The sequence below is a fragment of the Alexandromys fortis genome, unplaced genomic scaffold (assembly GCF_014885135.2).
Source record: "Alexandromys fortis isolate MF-2015 unplaced genomic scaffold, M_Fortis_MF-2015_v1.1 scaffold_70, whole genome shotgun sequence".
Classification (NCBI taxonomy): domain Eukaryota; kingdom Metazoa; phylum Chordata; class Mammalia; order Rodentia; family Cricetidae; genus Alexandromys; species Alexandromys fortis.
In genome coordinates, this window is record NW_026067955.1 from 6,993,343 (window position 1) to 7,017,420 (window position 24,078).

Below are 24,078 nucleotides of genomic sequence, written 5' to 3' on the forward strand. Positions count from 1 at the left end.
CCCTCTAAAAGCCCAGAGCTGAGGGACTGGCTGAGTAAACGCGCCGGGTCCACGAGAAAGAATACTAAAGAGCCATTGAAGGTCACAGGGAATGTGTGTTAAATTAAGGAAATGTCCTCAATATGGCCGAAAGGAAAGGCGCCGCCATGTGTAGGCTTCTTCTTTCCACATATCAACGTACAGAAAACAGCACACCTCCCCAGCTCACGTTTTAACTTCCTTTTTTAACTCCTTTATTCACTGAGAAACAAGATGACAAGAAAAAAATTATTCCAAATAATTATAATAACAACAGGATTATTTGCTTTCAGAGTAACAGGAGTTGAGGGGAGCTTGTTTTTCCCTTAGGCTTCTCTTGCTTTCTAAATGTTCCGTATTAATCACGAATTACAAGAAAAAAAGGAGGGAGGAAGAAGGGAGAGAGGGAGGGATGGAGTGAGGAAGACTAAGGAATGAAGTGTTGGTGGCTTACATGTATAATCCCAGCACTTGGAGGTAGGTCTAAGGAGCCAAGTTCAAGGTTAGGCCCAGCTACACAGTAAGTTTGAGTGTAGTCTGAGCTACATGTGAACTTGTCTGGGGAAAAAAAAATAAAAGGGCTAAGTAGGCTGGAGATGATTATCCAGGCAGGGAACCCAGGTTGGATTCCCTCTTCTGACCTCCTTGGGTCAGTGTGCGTACACTGCATACAGACATATACCCTGGGACACACAGACATACTCATAAAAATAAATAGGGTTGAGGTGGTGGTTCAGTGCTCAAAAACACTTGCTAGGAGAACCAGAGTTCAGATCCCCAGGACCAAAAAAAAAAACAAACCTAAAAGCTGAGTAGACACTGAAACCCTGTAATCCTGGTACTCAGAGACAGACAGGCGATCCTGGAACAAACTGTCCAGACCAGCCATATCGGGAGCTCTTGGTTCAACAGAGACCTTACCTCAATAAATAAAAAAGAGAACAATTGAGAAAGACCCCTGATATAAACCTCAGGCATCCACACACATGCACACATGTACATACATGTGGGCAACCATACATGTGCACATACATATACACACATACAGTAAAAGAAAATTCTACTGGTTCATGTGTTAACTAGAAGGAAACTGAGGGCCTCACAGGCAAGGACAACCCAGAAGGGAATTCTTGCACAAGGCCTTTCCTATGCCATCACGTTCGAGACTCACAAAAGCCCTTCCAAGGGCACACCCATTTAACAGATGCAAAATCTGACTTGATGCCAGCTCAGAGGCCACCTGCTCACCTTCTGAGCCCTGACACCTGATGCTCCAAGAGAACACAGCACAACAGACCTGCTGTATTGGTGTGTGTGTGTGTGTGTGTGTGTGTGTGTGTGTGTGTGTGTGTGTGCGCGCGCGCGCGCGCGCGTGTGTGAAGGGGAAATTGTATTAGGAGAAAAACACCCTATCCAGAATTGCCATTCTCCTCCTGAAGGCAGAGGAGACTCTGCCTGGCTGGGGTGGGATTTGTGCAGGGGAGAGCCTACCACTGGTGGTGATCACCTGATCTCTCAACTGAGCTCTATCCTGCTCTGGCCTGGTTCTCAACACATAGTTCTTTGGGCTCCTGCATCCCCATCCTGAACTGTGGCCCTTCCAGGAAGATCACCCCAACTGAAATAAACGGTCATTTGGCCCCCCTGGCACCTGCACATGCATGGTGAACACACACAGGCACAAACACATAAAATCCAAAAATTAAATTTTTAAGAAGAGACGGCCTGTTTGGTGGGTCCTTGGGAAAGACATTTGGAATATGCCCTCGGTGTTCAGTCCTGTGCCAGGTACATGTAAGTGCTTCAGTAGTTAAGGCCCTGACTTTTGGTTACATCCTCTTTCATGCACAGGAGCAAACAACCCTGCTGATATCGGTTAGCCTGAACTATAGTCAACTCCATAGTAAATGAGTTAGCCAGTCTTTACCCCTTCCTTCTGCTCACACTTTTGTGGGGACCTAAGGCCACCTAGTATCTGACTCGCAAGTCCCCTTGAGGGTGGCGTGGCAGAGGTGCTAGGGAGGGCTCCGTTGTCGCTGGGAAATCGGCAGTACTATTAGCAGTGAGCCTTAGCCGTGTCTCTTTCCAGCTGCCAGGCATTTATGAGGCTGGCTGTGTGCCGGTGGCTGGAGAACTCCAATGGTCCTCCTGTCCCTGCCTTCCGGATGGAAATAATTTGTGTTTGAGAAAAAACAACAATAACAAAAATCTCCATCTCCTTTGAACTTTGGCTCCTTCAGGACCAGGTGGGGAAATGGCGGATGCATGTGGGCTCTCTCTAGAGGCAGGTGGGGGAGAAAGTTCCCCAGCCCTCACTCTCCACTCCTGCTAGCCCCTGGCTGATCTGTGGCATCTCAGAGCCCACACTGGAGCCGTTTGGACTCACTGCACAGAACTTCCCTTCTCTCCTTAAGCCCTGCCCTTAAAGAAGTCTATCCTTAGAGCCCTGGGCCATAACAGAGCAAAGCCATCAAAAACAATGTTTATAAAAAGTGTAATGACAGCGGCGGTGGCGCACACCTTTAATCCCAGCACTCTAGAGGCAGAGGCAGGTGGATCACTGTGAGTTCGAGAATAGCTTGGTCTCCAGAGCGAGTGCCAGAACAGGCTTCAAAGTTACACAGAGAAACCCTATCTTGAAAAAACAAACAAATTAAAGAAGGGGGGGGGGAAGGAATGAAGGAAGGAAGGAAGGAAGGAAGGAAGGAAGGAAGGAAGGAAGGAAGGAAGAAAATAGCAACAAGGAAGACATTTATATAATGTTAAGGAGAACACAACATTGTATGTATATATGTGTTTTGTGGGGTGATCAGTTCTTTTATCTGTTTGTTCACTGGGAGGACAGTGATCAAGCCCAGGGCTCACGTATGCTAGGCAAGTGCTAGTCTGCTGAGCGACATCCCCAGCACCAAAACTGTACTTTTTTAAAACAAGGGGGGAAAGTTAAGCAGAAAAAGTCAAAATACCCTTAAGAACAACGATGCTGTTTCCAGAGTCCGATTCTGGGAGCTCCCAGCATCTCCTGTCTTGTGTCCTTTCCCTTCCCTGCATCTCTCGGCACTTTCTAGACTTCCCAACTTCCTCTAAGCAACAATAAAACAGAGCACGTCAAAATGGTACTGCACACCCCTGGTCCCTGACGGACCTGCCTGCACTCTCCACCCACCACACACCCTTGTAGACAGAAGGCCTGCATAAACTCTCTCCAGGAACTTCCGGGAGTTGGACACTCACATTCACAGCCTTCTCCAGTGTCCCAGAGGCTACAAGATGGAACGATCCACTCCTGGGTTTCACCTGCAGCCGCGAGAGAGCTTTAGCTTTCTCAAAGCACCCCAGGATCCAAAGAAGGATGGTGACGAATTCACTACAGTAACTCAAGAGTCATCTTGGCTCCTTCTGCTCATGGCCTTGCTCCGAAAGTGAAAAGTCTCCCCAGCTGTCAAACTGTCTATCTAGACAAGCATTCAGCGAAGATACACACTCAGTCCATCAGAGACCTCTTCCCTCTTCCCACCCCTGGCAGTCATCACCAGTTCTTACAATGATGCCAAAAAGGGCGTGTGTCTGTCAGTCTATTTGTAGTCTGTAATGTCCTATTGGCCCCAGGATTGTCTGTCCCTTTTCCCCAAGGATAGGAGCACCCCAAGGACAAGAACTTTTTAAATTACTTCTTAAATTTGGGGAGGGAAAGAGTATATATAACATTTGCATGGGGGGGGTGTGTGTCAGAGGACAACTATTTTGCTTTTGCTCTTTTGTTTTCCCCCACCGAGGCTTTGGGGCCTGTCCTGGAACTCACTCTGTAGACCAGGCTGGCCTCGAACTCGCAGAGATCTGTTTGCCTCTGCCTCCTGAGCGCTGGGATTAAAGATGTGTGCCACCACTGCCCAGCTTACTTTTGTTCTTGAGGCAGGGTCTCACTATGTAGCCCTGGTTGACCTGGGACTTTCTAGGCCTGGTCTACAGAGATCCACGTGCCTATGCCCCCAAGTGTTGGGATTACCAGAGAACAATCGCAGCGCTTTGTTACCTTGTACACCAGCTGTGTACATAGAAAGACTTTCTCAGAGGACATTTACACGAAGTATACATTACAGACACAGGAAAAGTGGACAGGGGAATGACAACAACAGGGCAGGGCACTAAGGAGTGAGGCCAGCAGAGCCTGGGAGATGCTGGCAGAGCCCGATGTCCTGACAATTTGAGGCAAAGTCCACATACAGGGAACCCTGATGAACTTTTCCCTTCTCTTCTTGTGGACCGTTGGGATGATGCTAAATTGGGGAAGGGTGTGAGTTCCCAAGAGGCTGGAGCTCTAGCACATTCCTGGGCACAAACTAGGGCAGGGGCTTCAGGAAATTTCTAGAGGTTTCCTCTCCCCCACTGGTTTTCCCTTCTACATTCATACATGATGGAATCGGAATCCTCAGGCCAGGAATCCTTAGACTAGGTCATCCTTGGTCCAAGTGACCCTTTAGAGTCACCTGCAGAACTCGCCCATCTGAGGGGACAAGGGCAGAGAGGTGTACTGGGGGAGGGTCTGCTTTCCATAGGTGTCTGGGGTGAGGCTCAGACATGGCCAGAGGACCCTACCTTTGTGGCGTTCTGCCGCCAGGAGGTACGAAAGGACAACACTCCATAAACCATGTGTGGGGTCTGCATCCGTCAGTGTTGTGTCTCAACCCCATGCTTTGTAAATCAGACGGTCCGGGAAGGGCTGTCAAATACAGGCTATGCAGGCAAACTGTGAGTCTCCAATGTTCAGTGAAGAACATTCTAGTATCGCTGTCCCAAACACTGTGGGGGACATGCCTATGCAAACTGTTTTCATTGATAATCTCAGATTCAGTGTGCCAGTGGGAGCAGGTTGGGGTGGTACACGCCTGTAATTCCACCATTTAAGAGGTAGAGGGAGGAGGATCAGGAATTCAAGGTCAGCCCAGGCTACCTGAGGTGCTGTCTTTAAAGGAGTGGTGAAGGGGGCCCCTGGAGAGACGGCTCAGTGGGTAACAGGCACAAGTATGAGAACTCGAATCTGCACCCCCATAACCACCAAAATCTGCACCCCCATAACCACCAAAATCAAATCCAAGCAACAAGGCCTGTCCCGGTCATCCCGGCACTAGGGTGCCAGTCTGGCAGCTTTGGGTTCAGTGAGAGACTCTGCCACAATAAATAAACTTATAAATTGGAGGAAGACACCTGACAGCTGACTTCCCATGCATGTATGGGAAAGCTTCTCCCTCACCTGTCACCACGCACCTCATATGAATACACACCTTAAAATAAAGGGGGGGAGCAGCCTGTATTTATATGCTAATCCTACACCTAGGACTTCATGGGTCTCATCTGAGTCTCCCTTTGGTGAAAGGAGGAAGGAAGCTCCATAGGACATCCCTGCTGCCTCCTTACCCTTAAAACTTTGCTTCAGGAGAGAATTTTGTGTTTTCAGGCAGGGTCCCTTGTAGCTGAGGCTGGCTTTGAACTCACATCCTCTAGCCTAACTTCCCAAAAGCTGTTTTCACCAGCGTGAACACCAAGCCCAGCAGGGAATGAGGTTTGGATGTCCTTACTGATCTTGCTCCAGTCTCTCTCTGGTAGGGGAAGAAGTCATAGCTCCCAGCGATGCCAAAGGACAAAGAGCACGGGTCAATAGGCAGGCGCCAAGCCATCTACTTTTGCTCCAGTCCAGTCCTGGATGACGGCAGGACTGTGCTGTCCAGCAGGCTGTGGTCACTGCGGGCCCCGCCTTTCTTATATGAATCAAAAGCTCCGGGACAATGAGTGTCCTGACATCCTCCTGAGTGCTGCCAAGGCCCCAGCTTTCCTGTTCTCGAGAATCCACGCCAGCACACTATCCTGCTAGTTAAAGCCCCTGTGGCCTTCTGCCTGGACCTGAGACAAGACGATCTACCCTCTGCCACACAGTGAACCTATGACATCAAAAGGTAGCTTGTTGGGTGATAGAAGCAAGTATGGAAAAAATACACCAGGGAGAGAGAGAGATGGCTCAGAGGTTAGCAAGAGTGCTTGTTACTCTTGCAGAGGACTAGTATCCAGTTCCCAATATTCCATGGTAACTCCAGTTCCAGAGGATCCAATGCCCTCTTCTGACCCCTATGAGCACCGGGCATGCATACAGCACACACACATGCGGGCACATAAAATTTAAAAATCTGAAAAAGGGAAAAGAAAAGAGGAGCACACCAAGCACAGCCAGCGAGATGGCTCAGTGAGTAAAGGCACGGGCCACCAAGGTTGACAACTGGAGTTCTGTTCCTGGGACCCGCACGGTAGAAGGAAAGAACTGACTCCCACTTACATACCATGGCGCGTGTACACACACACACACACACACACACACGCAAATAAATAAATGTAACCTAGAGAATAAATAGACCAAAGCTTACCATTGATACCACTTTAGAGTTTAGTCCTATGGCAGTAGGTGTACCCACAAAACCGTACAGCCAGCACCACTGTCTGTCTCCAGAACCCCTTGCCCTATAAGGCGCCATGCTCCACTGCAGTTTTAGAGTTTGGATAACTGGGGGCTGGGAGACAGTTCCAACAGTACAACACTTGCTGTGCAAGAGTGAACAAAAGCCTGACGCAATGGGCACACTTGTATTCTTGATGTAAGATGGGGACAGAGACACACAGAGACAGGACACAGGGGAACCACGGAAGCTCTCCAGCCAGCTGGCCTAACCTACTTGGTGAAGTTCCAGGCCAATGAGCAACCTTATTTAGAACAAAAAGTGGAACCCCAAGGTTCTTCTCATGTTCACCCCCCCATATACATAGACACACACGTGAGCACACACAGTTGGGTTTGAATCACAGTTCCTTCACTCGATCCCAGAGTGACTAGAAGGTGAGGGACACCCTTCTGGGTTTCAATTTCTTCACCTGTAACGTGGGATAACTCAGAGGTGCCAATGCAAGTCAAGACTAAAGGGCAGTCAGCAAATGTTTAGAGCCACTTCTGGCCTTTTGAAGTGAAGGCCTAGCGAGGGCCCTCACCAGCCCTCGTCTGCCCCTCTGCACCCTGTCTGCCAGGTTCCTGGGACTTCTGTGGAAACAAAGGAAGGGACAATTGCCTCCCTTCCCAGAGGTGGAGCAAAAGAGGCCAGTCCTAACAGGTCCCAGTGTTTTCCCCAGCCCTGTCCAGAGCCCCATTCCAAACCAAAGAGTTACAAAGGCCTTTAAACTCCACACTCAGTACCTCAGGGTGAGGTCAGCCAGAATCCACTTTTCCAAGCCTGGGCTTTTAGATTTTGATAACACTCAAACATAACTGGCCACTTCTGAGTGTCAGCAATCCTGGAAGGGCCTCAGGCCTCCTGGTTGCCAGCACCTATGGCTGTCTCTGGCCTCAGAGTCTCCATATATATATATATACATATATATGTATATATATATATTCTTTATACAAAAATCAATTCATCATTGATTATATAGATGCCTAAACACAAAACAAAAGTCTCCAAAAGAAAATCTGGTGGCCCTGAAGTTTGGAAGAGCCCTTTAGAAGGCAAGAAAAGCACGAGATGGAACAACTGAGAAAGTGAACGTCAACAAAATTAAAACCTTCTGCTCTTCAAAAGAAACCATGAAGAAAATGGAAAGACAAGCCATAAGCTGAGAGAAAAGATCTGCAAACATCTTCTACACGGCTGATACCTAGAATATATAAATAACAGCCTAAGTCAATAAGCATACAATACAATATAAAAAGTCATATAAAGATCTTAATAGATACGTCACCCAAGAAAACACACCAGTAGGAAAGTTGGACACTTACACAAGTGACATGAACTCTGGATTTCATGAGGAAAACCATGTTTGTTTGAGATGGCTCACACAGCCCAGGCTAGCCTAAACTTGAGGCAGTAGAGGATGACCTGGTGTAGTGATATTTCATTTGTATTTGAATAAATAAAGCTTGCCTGAAGTTCAGAGAGCAAAAGAGTTGCACTGATCAGCCTTACAGACCAGGCAGTGGTGACACACACCTTTAATCCCAGTAGCCATGCTAGTTTGCCATAGAAACCGGGTGGTAGTGGTGCACACCTTTAATCACAGCCCTAGAGAGGAATACAAGACAGGAGGAGACAGCTCTCAGTCACAGTCTCATTCTGAGATTCCTGGAGGCAAGATCGCCATTTTGAACCGAGGTAGAGATAAGAGCCAGTGGCTGGCTGTTTTGCTTTTCTGTCTGACTTTCAGGTTGAACCCCAATTTCTGTCTCTGGGTTTTTATTAATTGTACTACAACCTGGAACTGATTCTCCTGCCTCTACCTCTCCGTGCAGGGATTACAGGCAAGAACCTCCTGCTCAGTCCTATTTAAGTGTTTCAGATGCTTGGGTATTAACTCATGGTATCATATACACACATCAAACCTATATAAGAGTACTTTATGAGGCTGGAGAGATGGCTAAAGTGGTTAAGAGCATTGCCTGCTCTTCCAAAGGTCCTGAGTTCAATTCCCGGCAACCACATGGTGGCTCACAACCATCTGTAATGAGGTCTGGTGCCCTCTTCTGGCTTGCAGACATATACACAGACAGAATATTGTATACATAATAAATAAATATTTTTTTTTTAAAAAAAGAGTACTTTATGACTACGCTTCCCTCGTAGCCCTATTTTCTATCTTAATTGTGTGGTAATGGTTACAAAGGGGTAAACTTCATGCAACAGGATACTTCAAAACAAAGCTTCAGGAACACACAATGTGCCAGGCAGTGGTGGCACACTCCTTTAATCCCAGCCCTCGGGAAGCAGAGACAGGTGGATCTCTGTGAGTTTGAGGCCAGTTTGATCTACAAGAGCTAGTTCCAGGACAGGCTCCAAAGCTATAGAGAGACCCTGTCTCGAAAAACCACCATACAATGTACCTTACCTAGGCCAAACAACAAACCCTGCTGGCTCCAGACGGCTTGGTTTGTTTTTCTAGCTACAGGTGAAACGAGTGATAGAGTCTAGGGCCCATGCCAGCCTAGAGAGGTACAATGTCTTTCCAGGGTAACAGGATCTGGAGACAGGCAGATCTGGGTGCAGGTACCAGCTACCCTATTCACTTGTCAACCTTGGGCACATTACTTCTCCATTCTGAGCCTTGGTTTTCCTTCCATAAAATGGACACAAATAACTATCGGACCTATCTTATTAGGAGCGAGTAAGTGTGCAGAATAAGAAACACAGCAAATGTTTGCCCCTCGTTCTGTATTTGTTCACTATGATACACCTGCTGTGACCATCGTGACTGCATCAAAGAGCAGTCTAGTCATAGGGGAGCAACTGAACCACACCTCCAGCACGAGGTGTTGCCAAAGGGCAGAAGCGGACCCAGGTCCTGCCCAAAAGCCATGCACTGTCTCGCAGGAGACAGAAGGTCTATACGACGTCAGTCCTCTGCACAAGCGCAGTAGAAATAGAACAGTCACTGAAAGCACAGAAAAGTGAAGCCACTGAGGGCTGCAGTCTGTGAAGACTTCCTGGAAAAGGAGGGTTTTTAGTAAACTTCAGAACCAAATTACGAATTGTGGAAATCTCTTAGCAGGTAAAGTGTAAGCAACACACAAGAAACTGAGTTCAAATCTCCACACTCAAGTAAAATTTGGGGGTGCTGCCATGCACATACACCAGTGTACTCAGAACCCCCATCCTGGAGCAGGGGAAGTGAGCAAAACCAGGCAGACCCCAGCCTGAAAGAGAGTCAGCTCCAGCCAGAGCAGCGAAAGACTGTCTCAGAAACTAAGGTGGGTGGCGAAGCCATAGAAAACATCTAGCATCCATCTCCTACACCATGTACATCAGCACACATACACATCCAAGAATACCACACACACACACACACACACACACACATCCAAGAATACCACACACACACACACACACACACAAAGGCAAAAAGAGAAAAAAAACCATACAGAGTCTGAGGATGTGGCTCACGCAGTAGAGTGCTTGCCTAGCATGTACAAAATCCTGGGTTAGATCCACAGATCATGGAAAGCTGGGTGGGCACAGCGGCACAAGCCCAAATTACCAGCCCTCAGGACACGGAGGCAGGAGAATCAGAAGCTCAAGGCCATTCTCAGCTATGTAGCAAGTTCAAAGCTAGCCCGGGTTACAGGAGACTATCTCAAAATAAACAAACCCAATCAAATAGGATACTGAATCAAATCAAAAGGATGAGAACCTTTCAGGGAAGGCCCGAAGGACTCCTCTCCCGAACCTCTCTTCTCCGCCAGATGGCTCTGCCCATCCTCCTAGGGCTGGCGCCGGGCAGTGTACATCCTTGGCATTTCCTCCCCCCAACAGCCCTGTGCCAAGGGGCATGACAGCAGAGCTTAGGCACTGGATGTGTGTCCCCATTCCTTGTGGGTGGGGTTGGCCTGGGACCTTGGGCCTTACCCACCCCACCCCCACCCATACACAGATCCCAGCTCGCGTCTTTCTTTCCGATAGCTTGAATGTCAGTTTGGCTGTGGTACTACTTTCTTAAGGCTTAAGTGTTTTCTCTGCGGCACAGCCACCCCCCTGCCTGTCCCTCTGAGGCCTGGTCCTTGTCTCCAGCCCTGGACTTCTCGAAGCTCTGCCTGCAGGCCCCAGTGTTGCCTTTGATGCACACCACCCTCTTGACTTCAGCGTTGCTGTGTGCACGGCCCCTTTAATAAGTTATTTCCGTGGAAAACCCTGGTAACTGGGTCATGAATCAAGCCTATAAACACCTCTTACCCATCAAAGTACCCAAGAAAGGGAGGGTGGGCAGGCAGAGGAGACCCTTAGGGTAAGTGGCACACTGCCCCTCCTACAGCCTACAAGAAGCCCCTGGCACCTGGGTCACAGCAAACACACCGAGAAGATGATGAAGTTGCCCCCGAAGCCAGGCATCATCAAACAGCCGAAGGACACTGCCTGTCTCTGTGTCCCAGGGACGATCTCAACCCAGCTCCCGGCAAGATTTACAGCTCAGAGAGGCCAAGCTGGCTGTGGCTCCTGGGGCCCAGGAATGTCCTGTTTTGGCTCCCAGTGAAAGGCCTGGCTTATTGGAGACATGCTTCTTTTCCAATGCTAAGTTTCCTTCCACTCTTTTCTCCTTTTTGTTTTTCCCAGAGTGCACTGCCCAGGACCTCTGCTTGAGAAGCTTGAGGCTCAGTACTCAGATCGATTTGAGTAACAGGTTGGGCATTGCTGTCATGCAGGCAGGGTCCTGGACCCAGAGGAGACACCCCACGTCTAGGCCCAGTTCTGCTGCTTAGAATGAGCAAAACCTCCCCTCCAATTGCCTCCCCGACAGGAGGATATATGAGAGACTGTCTCCAAGGTTCAGTCTGTAAAGGCTTTCTTTGTGAACATGAGGACCTGAGTTCAATCCCCAGGGCCCACATTAAAGGGATGGGGAAAAACAAAACAAAAAAACCAGACATGGTAGCATGTGCTTGTACTCCCAGCACTGGGGAAGTGAAGACAGGCAGCTTGCTGGGGGGCTCACTGGCCAGCCAACCCTGCTTACTCCGCAGGCTCCAGGCCAGTGGAGAGACTGTGTCTCAAAATCCAAGGTGGACGGCATCTCAAGGAATGACACCTAAGGTTGTCCCCCCCCCCCTCAAATACACCTGAACATACACAAACACCTAGGCTATGACCTTGGAAGCAATCCCCAGAGCCTTTAGTAAAATGTGACATGGCGCCCAGACATGTGGCTAACTGAATCCACAAAAAGCCTGAAAAAGCTTGGGAAAGAGTAAAGCATGTTTTCTTGGTAGCAGCAGTTTCTCGGGTCTCCTCTGCTTGTTAGAAGCAAGCAAGCACTCTCATCTAAGAGAGGCTTCCTGACTCAGCTTCAGCTGCAAAACCCTGCAGCTCATTAAGAGGTCCTGCCACAAAATACTTAAATGGTGTTGACGAAAAGCTGAACGCATGCTTTTCGATTTTCAGCTGTAGCAGGAAAAAAGCTGTGCCGTTTAAAAATGCCGGCTTTCTGGGCTGTCCTGCCACGGCAAACTCTGACTCTTTTACGCAGGCGGTTCGTGTGGTTTGCAAGCACAGGCTGCTGAAGCTCGCTTGCTGGCAGGGACCTTGAAATGCCATAGAGTTGTGGCAGTAAACATGGCTACAACCGGTACCTCAGCCATGAGGCTGGAAAGCTAAGGAATGGACTGGATCTAGCTGGCAAAGCCACGGCTTTAATCCTACTCATATTGCTCAGTAATTTAAAGGCTCGTGTGGTCAGAAAAAGAGAGATATACAGTAAAGAGATTCAAAGATAAAGAAAATGTTTAAATGATTTACAGTGTGTTAAAAATATATGCAAGCTAAAAGTTAAAAGTTTTAAAAAAAAAGTAAGAAAAAGAGAAGTTGTGTGTGGTAGTACACGCCTTTAATCCCAACACTTGGGAGGCAGAGGGAGATTGACCTCTGTGACTTCAAGGTGTGGTAGCACACGCCTTTAATCCCAGTGCCTAGAAGGCAGAGACAAACAGATCTCTGTGAGTTCAAGGTGTGGTAGCAAACACCTTTAATCCCAATGCCTGGGAGGCAGAGACAGGCGGATCTCTGAGAGTTCAAGGAGAGCCTGGTCTACAGAGTTATTCCAGGTCAAAGAGATACAGAGAATATAAAATAAAAGTAAAAATAAACGAAATAGAGGTTAAAATAAAGCGTACAAAGATGGAAAATACACAGAGAATCTTGATACTGTATACTATTATGCTCTCTTTGAATTGTTTGAATGCTGAGGAAGGAGCAACAGCTGCTAAAAGATATTTGTTTATAAATGCTGCTGAACTAATCCATCGTAGAGATTTTGATGCCTTGACTTTGAAATTTGGATCTAAGGACATGATACTTTGGAAAGGAGTTTCTTATTTTGTTTTCACAGAGGATGAGACCCTGTTCATTTCTTCTATTCCGATATGGTATGATGGACCACGCCCTCCTGAACGGTTGCTGTGAATACCTTCAGAAAATTGCTTCGCTCAACTGCCAACTGAGATGAAACTAGCACACAGGTTATACCATGAAAGACCTAATTAACGACGCCCCCATTCAGCAGGAAGCAGTTTGGAGAGAAAAAACTGCGCCCATATTCCCAAATATTGTTTATAAATGTTCTTTTACATTTAAAGGGGGAGATGATATAGGTATGAATAATTTACATTGATATGGATTTTGCTTTAGTGATTTAAATTTAAGGTTAATTTTGTAATGTATATAGGTTGTTAATGAATAATCATTAATAATAGTTAAGTTTGTAGTCATGTTAGTTAAGATTTTCTAGATGTGCATAGATATATTTTAGATAGGCATTCTTCATATTTTTCAAAGATTATAGAATATGGCATTTTAAATGTTTTAATAACTTAGGACTTTTCATGACAATGAGACACTCTGCTCCTGGCAGCACCAATCTACTTCAAGAGGAAGATGGGCATCGAAGAGGATCCTTATGGAGTTTGATAGCCATTTGGGCAAGAAACTGCTCTTGCCTGGACTATTGCATAAACTGGACACAGAGAACCCGCAGAGAGAGGACTGCTGAACTTGCCTAAAGGTGAGATGATCTTTCGGGGTTCCTGATTCATGAAAGAGTCTGCAAGACATTCTTCAGGACAAGCAGATAGTGACTGCCTTTGAAATTTCCTGCTTTGTGGAAATGTCTGCTGGAAACTATGGGCCTGTAGGCCGAAGATGGATGCCCCAACGGTACAGAGGAACTTTGGGTGACTGTCCAGGCAGCGAGATGTCTCTGTCATTTCTAGAGCTTTGGATGTTAAGTTAAAGCCTTTTTTTTTTTGTTTAAACAGAAAAAGGGGAAGTGATGTGGGAGTGTCATATATCAATCTGTTGATTTCATTGGTTAAGTTATAATAAACCAACTGCTTGGCCATAGCTTGGAACATAGATGGGAGGAGTAAACAGAATAGAATTCTGGGCGGAAGAGGAAGTGAGGTCAGACTCTGCTCTGCTCCCGGACAGACCAGACAGCTCTGTTCTCTGGAGCAGAGACACCATGATGGACTGAGGCTAGAATCTTCCCGGTAAGCGCACCTTGGGGTGCTTACACAGATGATTAGAAATGGGCTAAATTAATATGTGAGAATTAGCCTAGAAGAGGCTAGATAGAAATGGGTCAAGCAGTTAAATGAATACAGTTTGTGTGTTGTTATTTCGGGCATGAGCTAGCCAAGCGGCCGGGGTGTTGGGGACGCAGCCCCGCCGCTTCTTATTTCAACAGTGACAGGTTAATAATGGCCAGTCAGCATGTCCACTTCTAGGTATGTGCCCAAAAGAAATACCCCTGTCTTTGAGAAGGACAGCTCGGAAACGTTTGTTGTTACATCATGGGTAGGAGCTTCAAACTAGGGGCCCCAGATTCCTGTAACTGTAATATAGGTGACCTAGACGCATAGAGCTCACTGATCCTCCACCTGTCCCACAAAACTCCACCCAGAAGTGAGAGCTGCAGGCAGTCAGACCCCAGCAGCCCTGAGCATTGACACCCACACTCTGCTGAATGAAAGAAACTGGATATGGGGCCCAGAGAGACAGATCAGTAATAAGAGCATGGCTCTGCAGACATCGGGACCAAAGTTCAGAGCCCAGCACCCACATAAGTATTGGGTGTGGTCCTGAACACAACTGTAGTCCCAGCCTGAATGGCACAGAGGCAGGAGGATTGCTGGGGCTTCCAATCTAGCTGAGGAAACTCTAGCGTCTGGTCTGGAACACAGAACTGGGCTGACCACCTCTAGAACTCTGGTTCTGCCTGAATTCTGCATGGCTGCCCATCTAGAGGTAGCTGCCACCTTCTGTCTCGCTGAGCAGAGAACAGAGACAGCCCCAGCGGTCTTGAAGTATGAACGTAGCACCAACCAGCCAGGGACCCAGGAGGCCCAGGCCTTCAGCATTTTGGTCTTTTCAAACTGCCACCACATGGCCTTTCCATCCGTAAAATGGGTCTCTCAGTGGGATTCCTTGATTCTCAGTCCTCTTTGCACACAGGCCAGCCAGCCCAGTCCTTCCCAAGCTCACACTGGGTGACCTTCTTATCACCTCACCAATCTGGCACCACCCCAACCGGGCAATGATGGTTGGCTTTTCCAACTCTGTCCACTCTAGCCTGATCCTAGGTGACTCAGAGAATAAAATCACTCACAGGTTTTTTGAGTAAGAATCTCTTGTAGCCCAGACTGACCTTGAGTTCAGTATATAGCGGAGGATGATCTTAAACATCTGATCCTCTTGCCTCCACCTTCCAGGCGCTGCCATTGCAGGTCTGGCCACCATGCCCCATATCAGGTGCTGGGGATTGAACTCAGGGCTGTGTGCATGCTAAGCAAGCTCTCTACCAACTAAACCACTTCACCAGCCCCTCACTCCTCTCTTAAAGGTCACCAGTGTGCTGGCAAGGATTCACCTCACAGCCAGGGCTGGTGGCTTTGAGGTCAGCTCCAAATCTGAGACCTCTGTTTATCCAAATCCAGAAACTTCTACCATAAGAGGAGTGGGACCTTCTAACACAGGGCTCAAAGTAGCGGGGGCTGGGTAGACTGCTCTGTGGAGTTCAGTACCTCAGACTTTACCCTCTCATGGTGGGGACCGTGGGGACAGGCCCATAATCCCAATTATACTTTCCGCAAAAAGGGGGCGAGCAGAAAAGAACCATGGAAGGAAACTGTTTGGTACGAAAATATCTGGTCAAGCATCTTCAGGAGATATTTTCTTCATGACTGAGATGCCACCCAACCCAGACAAAGAAACTTTCAAGCGCAGCCCCTGAGTGCTGCAGATGCTAGGAGAGACTGGACTAGAGAGAGTGTGAGGGAAGGCCAAGGGGTGCACATGGCCAAAATTAGACAGAGGTCGCTAACTGCCCCTTCCGGAAGGCCCTCAGAAAACCTGCTGCTTTCACAGTGCCACAGGACCAGAGTGAGGCCATCTCATCTGACTTAGAGTCAGAGCACCCCAGAAAAAATCTACAGCCCCCGCCCCAGCCGCGCACGCCAAGCCCAGCGGCTCCCTGGTAATTCACTCCTTTCCCGCCACCAGCCGAGGAGCAGAGATGCCTTGCGGCATAGGACAACACGCCCGCTACTCCATCACCATCTTGGCCTGGCAGCCCTGGCAACTAATTCAGCAGAACGATACAATGAAAGCTAGGTCTATGGTGACAGTCAAGGAGCTGCTGACAGTCCCTAGTTAGGGAAAGGGAGGTGAGGATCATAAGATCCTGGGAGTCCAGCCATTGCTGCCTCTGCCTTTCCCCGGTCACAGGGCTCTTGGAAGGTGCTAGGGTGTAGAAGAGGAACGTTAACAGCAAGGAGACTATGGTACGGCTCCCGGGACATCGCCATTCATGGTGGGGAGGAACTTTGCAGTGACTTTGGAGTCATAAAGGCTCCTCTAAGTACCCTTCACCCACGTTCTGTGAGTAAACCAGTAAACGCGCTGGTTCTCGGAGCTGAATTGGGATAAAATCCTAATGCTGGTCACTGGTGCCCTATCTGGAGATTCGTGCTGAATCTTAGTTCCCTGAGGGCAAAGAGGCCCCAGAAGCTCAAAGACTTTGTACTTTCCAGGGGGCAGACAGAGGACCTTATTAGACACTGGGAGACCCCATGGGGGCCAGCCAAGCTTTCCGGCTTCCGAGTGAACCAAGACAAGCAACTTAACCTCTCTGAGCCTCAGTCATTTCTTCCTTTAATTTGGCTAATAAAGCGGCTGCTCATGGAGGTGCTGGAAAATTCCATGAACTCATAGATGTATGGCACTTGAGAAAGCGCCTGGCACAGGGCTCTGTGCTCCCAGAGTCATTAAATTTATGTGTGATGATTGCTCTGTCTTGATCTTCATGAACTCTATCAGGATTTCTCTGCTCACAAAACGAGCCCCTGCTATGAGGCAGCCTGATGCTACACAATGTCCTGTTAGGACCAAGGATTTCCTAGGGTCCCTGGCCCCAGTGGCTATAATCCCTCTGTTTTAGCCATTCCTTCAACGTACAGGACAACGTCTCAGGATTCGTCTCTCTACATCCTCCCATCCCTCCCACGTCTACCTTCAGCTGTTTCTACACAAGCTGTTCCCTTTAGTAAGAGAACACTTACAGTCTGTTCAGAGCGGGCGCTTAGTCAGCCTACAAAACCCAACCCAGAATGGCCCGCTCTGTGAAGCTTTTCCTAACACCCACATTCCCAACAGAGTTCTGGCATCCGGGACAACAGTCCTCTCCGCCTGGGTTGCTGTGTTTCAAGCCACTACTGTGCTTCAGGACAATAAGAAGAAGAGCAGCTAAGATGGTGTAGGCCATAAAGCCAGCTTTGCATCCTCCTCCTAAGGTCTAAGATCTGGAACCAACATCCAGGGGCACACCGGCACCATGGAGCCTGAAATCCCTGACCCATTGGACTCCTGTGCAGCACCACTGTCTGAGATGTGGGAGGCAAGGACCTTGCTGGCTTGGGATCACGGGCAGGAAAAGGTAAAGCTAAGACTGGAGCCCACCCTGGCAATCGGCCTTCTCTCATGTTGCTCCCTGGCATGTTCCTGAAGGTGCCCTTGGCCTCATCACACACGTGCACGCGTGCGCACATGTGCGCACGCGCACACACACACATGCACACACATGGTCCTTCTGCAGCAGCCACCTCTATCACTCTGCATGCCCTGTCACCTCCAGCATCCAGCCTGGGAGAAGGCAGCCTCTGTGAAGTACCAGGAGCTTAGAGGAGGGATATGGAGAAAAATAAAAAAACAAAACTGGGATGGGGTTTGCCAGCTGCAGATACTGCTCATGTGGGGTCGGCACTGGGCCTCACTTCTTCCCTGCCTCTCTAATCCAGGGAAGCCCCAGGATCAAGTGTGAGTCCACTCCACCCCCCACAGAGTGCCATCACCCTCACTCCAAAGCCTAAGAAAACCACCTTTTCAGCTAGCATTTCCTCCTCACTGTCCCCATTCTCCAAACCACCCAGGGACCCTAAGGCTCCCCCCAGGAACGCCATTCGGTGACAGTAGCATCCAGGCCCCACTAGCCACTAGGTGTGACTGCACTGAAACTCGCTAAGCTGGCCCCTATATCCCTGCATGCTATGGTCTCTGTAAGAAAGTTGGCTAAAATCTGACCCAGGGCTGGTGAGGATGGTTCATCGGGTCAAAGTGCCTGCTGCCAGCCCTGACAACTGCGTTGCATCCCAGGACACACATGGGTGGTAGGAGAGAGCCAAATCCCACAGGCTGTCATGTAACCTCCACATGCGTACTGTGGCATTCAAGCCCACACACGTATGCACATATAAATAAATGAAGGAACGGATGGCAGACTTCCAGCCATCCTTTAGACCCCACCTGGGTACCCCCTCTTCTGACACTTCTGGCTGCCTCTCAACAGGAGGTTCCCAATTGCCTCCTGCCGTGGCACCTCATATGGGCACCTAGAGAGCGGAACTGATACAGGTCTCACCTCCTGGCTAGATACCTCTTAATAGCCATACACCTCACACAGGACTACACAGGTAACTGACCAGAGGCTCAGACACCTTCTTTAAAGGGCATGTTATTATTGTCCCCACTCCACAAGAGGGAAAACTGAGGAGCTGGGTGGCTAAGCAACCACTCCCTTTCAAGTAATCAGGAGGCAGAGCAGGAACTTGAACCCAGAGCTAACTGTTGCAAAGCCCCTGTCTGTCATTTACCGCTGCTGCAAGGCTAAACCTGTGCTGGCTGAAGCTGACAGAGCCCTTAGGGAAACAGAGACACAGAGCCTATGCCAGACAAGGCCTGTGTGATCCCGGCAATCAAGGAGAGACAGTGACATTGTCATCTGTGCTGAAGATGTGAGCAAAGAACGAACACTCAGCCGAGAGGCAACAGTCGTAGGACAGGCACCATCCCTACCAGGGAGCGGGTGGAAAAACAACACAGGTCCACCTATGTTTTGACTTAGTTCCAGCTACCAACACTTGCTGTTCTCCAAACGGTTAGCATGGAGAATGTAAGCACGAATAGGGCCTGAGTCCCCAAGGAGCTTCTGATTGGGTAGACACCAGATCTAGCTCAGCCCCACTACCGCAGCGGTACTGCCATCTCTCCTAAGGAGGAGTATGCCCTCTCTGATAGAGCTCAGACTGAGAGCCAGCATACACAGTCAAGGCCAATGGAAGCGACTGCCTAGTCCTCGCTACCAGCAGCTTATACGGCATAATACCGGGCTAAATAAACACCTGGCCAATTACCTGATAGGCTCTTGATTATTCGGGTGATGGTGAGGTACAAAATACCAGGCAGGTGCCCTGGCATGGAATTAGGCAGGCCTAAGTGCTCAGAGCCCACCACACCCTGAGTTCTCATGAAATGACTCGAGTTCACAGGACAGCCAGCACACAGCCTGGACCGGCAGAGGCTCCTTCCTTCTTTCCCTCAGCCAGGGCACAAAGGTCCCATGTCAGGAGCACTCTCCTTCTTCTAGGCTGGAGTAGGGGATGCTGGGAGAACCTCGCCTGTCCCACCAGCTCTCTTCAAAACACCAGTTCTCTCTGCCCTCTCTTTCTGCAGTTCTCTGAACGAGAACATATTCTGCCTTCCAGAAGCTGTAACCCACAGCTACTTGCACCTTGGTGTGAGTTCCTTTATCCCAACATACCTCATCCTCAAATGAACTGAATTCGAGGGATCAGGAGAGGAATGTTAGTGCTGTAAGAAAAATGCCAAGCGGAACTTTGGGGGACAGCACTCCAGACCCAGGGAATCAAGGCACCCAAAGCACCAGACCTCCAAGAACACTCCCTAAAGAGAGCCCGAGGCCGGGGATTTGACTCAAATCCCACTGAAGACACTGGTGCGAGGGTCTCCAGAATCTGGCTGAAGTCCCACATCTACCTCTCCCACCTGAGTGACGTGGGTGCAATCACCTGTGCCCTTTGACCTTCAGTGTCCCTGCGTAGACCACAGAGCCCAACTGACAGCCCATGTTAAGACTGAATATCTAAGGGGACCCTGGATAAACAGGGGACGGTACCTCAGACCTAAATGAAGCAAGGAAATCATAGCACCAGAGTTTCAAACATCCCCAAGAAAGAGGCCTTTCCTGCAGTTCCTCACATGTCCTTGCCTGCCTGGGCCTGTGACTAACCCCTAAATCCTGTCGTCTCCCAGTGTGGCCTCAGTCACAGGACAGGAAAGAACAGAGACTCTGACCAGGAGCTGCAGAGAGTCAGGAAGTTCTGCCAGGCTGTGACTGTCTCTGTGTGCAAGATGTCTATTCTGTAATGTGAAAGGGACCAGGTTGTCAAGGGCACCGAGCCCTCAGGACATAGGAGAACAGAAGGATGGCATGGCACAGTCAGTTGGTGGGCTTGCTCAGTGGCTGCACAGACTCATCAAGCCCTCCCCTCACCCCAGCTCTGGCACTGAAGCTGGCCAAGTCTCTGCCAAGTTATTCTGCCCAAACCTCCCCATGTACATTCTGCAAACTGGGACTGTCCACTCAGCAGCGAGAGGAAGCCGTGCAGAGAAGACAGTCTGACTGAGCTTTGGGGTGCTGTTCAAGAAGGAACCCTTTGGGTACACTTGGAAGGATCCCAGCTGTCTCACGGATGGCAGGACAGAGTCAAGGAGAGAAAGAACAGCCGGTACTGATCTGAGTGTGAGGTCAAAGGACACCAACATTACTACCGGCTCTGCAGCCACCCAGTGGTCCCTGACCATCAAATGCCCCAGTGTGACCCACACCCTGTGCCCACTCCGCCCCTGACCTTTGGACTCCTCGATGCCCTCCTGTGTGACATCACTCTATCCCCACAGGATGAAGTAGCCATGATTCTACTCTCTACAAAGGCCTGCTACCTCCTGGGCCTTTCCCCACCTGCAAAGGACCCCTCCCACAGTTTTCCCTCCAGTGACAGCCAATACCAACAAAGCCCAAGGCCCAGGAGGACCCCCCCCCCCAAAAAAAGTTCCACTTGCTTACTCAGGCCATCAGGAGCCCAGTCCAAAGCCCATTGCCACCTCATTCTATCCTCCCACGTGGGAAACCCCAAACTTTTCTTCCCTCATCTTCTAGACTCTCAGAACGGCAACCACTAGACGTTTTCTTCATGACAGTCAAGACCAGCAGTGGCCTCCTCATTGCCCCGTATTACAGACTCAGCTCTGAATTATCTGGGCAGAAATCCCCAGCACAGACCACCTCAACACAGTTCAGCCTTCAGTCCCCACCTCTGGAGGTGTGCTGAGGTTCATGCCCTTCAAGCAGGAACCAGGCACCAGGCCTCCTCTGGTGCAAACACACTGTGAAAGACACATACAAGTCTCCACTATTAACAAGGAAAGAGGATGTCAAAGTGTCCATCTGTCCTGCAACCCAGCTAACAATAGCCCTGAGAGCTGGCAGGAACCCAGAATCATAAGTGAAAAAAAAAAATCAGAGCCCCTTGTTCCAGAATCACCTGTGACTTCTGCCTTCATGGACAGATGAGAAAGAATGGTCTGTGGTCTAACTGTGTGTCACCTAGCCGGGGCGGATCTTTAACACAGTTTTTATCGTGGTGTGTGTGTGGAGGGGGGTTGTTGTTGTTTGTGACAGATCTCACTATGTAGCCCCAGCTGGCAGGAACTATAGACAAGGCTGGTCTACATCACAGACATCTACCTGCTTCTGCCTCCAGAGTGCTGGCCTTAAAGATGTGTGCCACCACACCTAACTACCTGGGCTGGATCTTTGAGGGAGGGAGAAAATACCAAATAAAAAGAGGAGAGAGGAAAAGTGGCCTGGTTAGGGAACCAGGGGCCAGAGAGCAGACAGGAGCTGGAAACAGGAGATCTGGATTCCTGTACCACCGCAGCCATGAGCTCACTGTAGGGTCTCGCTTTCTGTCTCCATCTCTTTTGCTTGTTGTTTTGTTGTTGTTGTTGTTGTTTTGTTTTTAGAGACAGGGTTTCTCTGTGTAACAATCCTGGCTGTCCTGGAACTCACGTGGTAAACCAGGCTGGTCTTGAGCTCACTGAGATCCGCCTGCCTCTACCTGTCAAGTGCTGGGATTAAAGGTGTGCGCCACCACCGCCTGGCTCCGTCTCCATCTCTCAAAACAGTCACACTCTTGGGAGTTTCCTCCCAGGACTGTGGGGAGACCAGGGAATGGACAAAGAAGGGTGCAAGGCTAGGGAAATGAACAGGTGTCTGGGAGCAGCCAGAACTGTGTCACCTTAGACAAGTGACAGAGGGGAACTCTGGGAATATATTCATCGGGCTACAATCAACTGTTCCACATGAGAAGGGGTGTCACAACAGTAGCAAGGAGCTCAGGCCGGAGTAGCAAGGTTCCTGTGGCCCTGCGGGACACAAGAAATCACTGTACCTATGAGTTTCGACAGCCCAGCTGCCCAGAGATGGTGTAAGGTGCTGGGGTGGGGCCCGGCTCATGCTGACCACTCATCCCCACTACCTTTTACAGCTTGGGTGTGGAGTCGGGAGAAGATGCAGAGGCTCAGCAAGCCACCCCTGGCCCCAGGCCGCAAACCCGGCTGCCACACAGCACATCCAACCTTCCAGGCTTCCAGAAGACCACTCAGATCTCACCAACCGAGTCCCTGACCCTCCTGCCCCTGTTCCCCCTAACCACCCTCTCACAAGAATGTGAGGGGCCTTAGGGCCAGCAGCGGGGAATTTCAAACAATTAGGGGACAGCACCAAAGCTGGGGTTCCTTCCCCTGCTTCCTGCCATCCACCGCCAAGTGGCATAGACACCATCAGCTTTTGGCAAACGTCTCCCCTGCCAGTCTGCCCAAGCTATCCGCTTTGCTTACCCATGGACCCTCCCTCTGAGAACAGAGGGAAGACAACTTATGTGTGACCCATCCACCTTGAGGAAAGTGTCCCCAGCTACAACAATGGAGAGGCCTTTCTAAGTCACAGGAATGAGAGAAACGTGGTGGAGACGAAGGTTCAAACCTGGCAAGTTATCTTCAGGTTTCCACCCACATAAACCACACAGCTTTGTAGCACAAGCTGGTCTTGAACTCTTGCCTCAGCCTCCTGAGTACTGGGCTGTCAGGCATGCAACTCCACATCCAGTTCTTAACTCCAACAACACCAGACACACACACACACACACACACACACACACACACACACACACACTGGCCATCTTCCCATTCACAGGGTGGGCGGATCAGAGCACAAAAATCACAAGAAATCAAAATCTTTCCAAAACTCCATCCATCAGTGTACCCACATCTATCCCCATCAGTACCAGCCACAGCAACAAACGAGAAGAAAATATGCCAACCTGAGAATTCGCCCGGAGCAGTGATGAGGGAGTTGGTGGCCTCGGTTTCAGTGTAAGACAATGTGGAATCGGACAGATCTGTTCGAGGGGGAAAAGAAAGAGAACTCAGTTGGCTGAAAGATACCTGTTCCTGTGCATAAAGGGCAGATGTCCCTGGCAACCACTTACTTAGTATGTATTTATTCCTGTAGCCCGGGCTGGCCTCTATTTCAGTATGTAGTCCAAACGAACCTTGAACTCCTGATCCTCTTGCTCTTGTCTGCTAAATGCTGAGGTTACAGGCATGTACCACCAAGCTGGGTTTATGCAATGCAGGGAATCAAACCCAGGGCTTCATGTATGTTAGGCAAGCACTCTACCAATTGAGCTACACCCACAGCCCCCTCACAAGTTACTGATGTCTCCCTGTGATGACTTGGTCTCAGGATCACCCCAGGACCGGGCCAACTATCCAGTCCCGGAACTCTTCTGGAAAAACGCAGACCGCTGTGACCCTGACACCTGGAAGAGTTTCGGTGGCCCTGACCACAGAAGTAGTACACAATCAGGGGACTGAGCAAGCACCAACTTGAAGCCTGTTTGGGTAAGGTTAAATTAAGTCCCTGAACAATTCATAGCTGCTAAACGCAATCAAACCATTAAAATTCTTGAAGTTGTTCATTCTTGCTTCCTTCCTTCTTCCCTTCCTCTCTTCCTCCTGGAGCTGGAGGAACGTAACAAATCACCAGCCACCTCTGATCCCACACGCCTCTCATTAA

The 24,078-nt window shown here is 49.4% G+C and overlaps 1 protein-coding gene across 1 annotated transcript in view; it reads right to left on the reverse strand.

Annotated features, from left to right (window-relative positions):
- The window catches only part of Smad6 (SMAD family member 6), a 72,018-nt gene that overhangs the window by 35,305 nt on the left and 12,635 nt on the right, over nt 1-24,078 (reverse strand). The window contains exon 3 of the mRNA XM_050151943.1: nt 23,321-23,398. Coding sequence (XP_050007900.1) covers nt 23,321-23,398 — 78 coding nt within the window. The remainder of the gene's footprint in view (nt 1-23,320; nt 23,399-24,078) is intronic.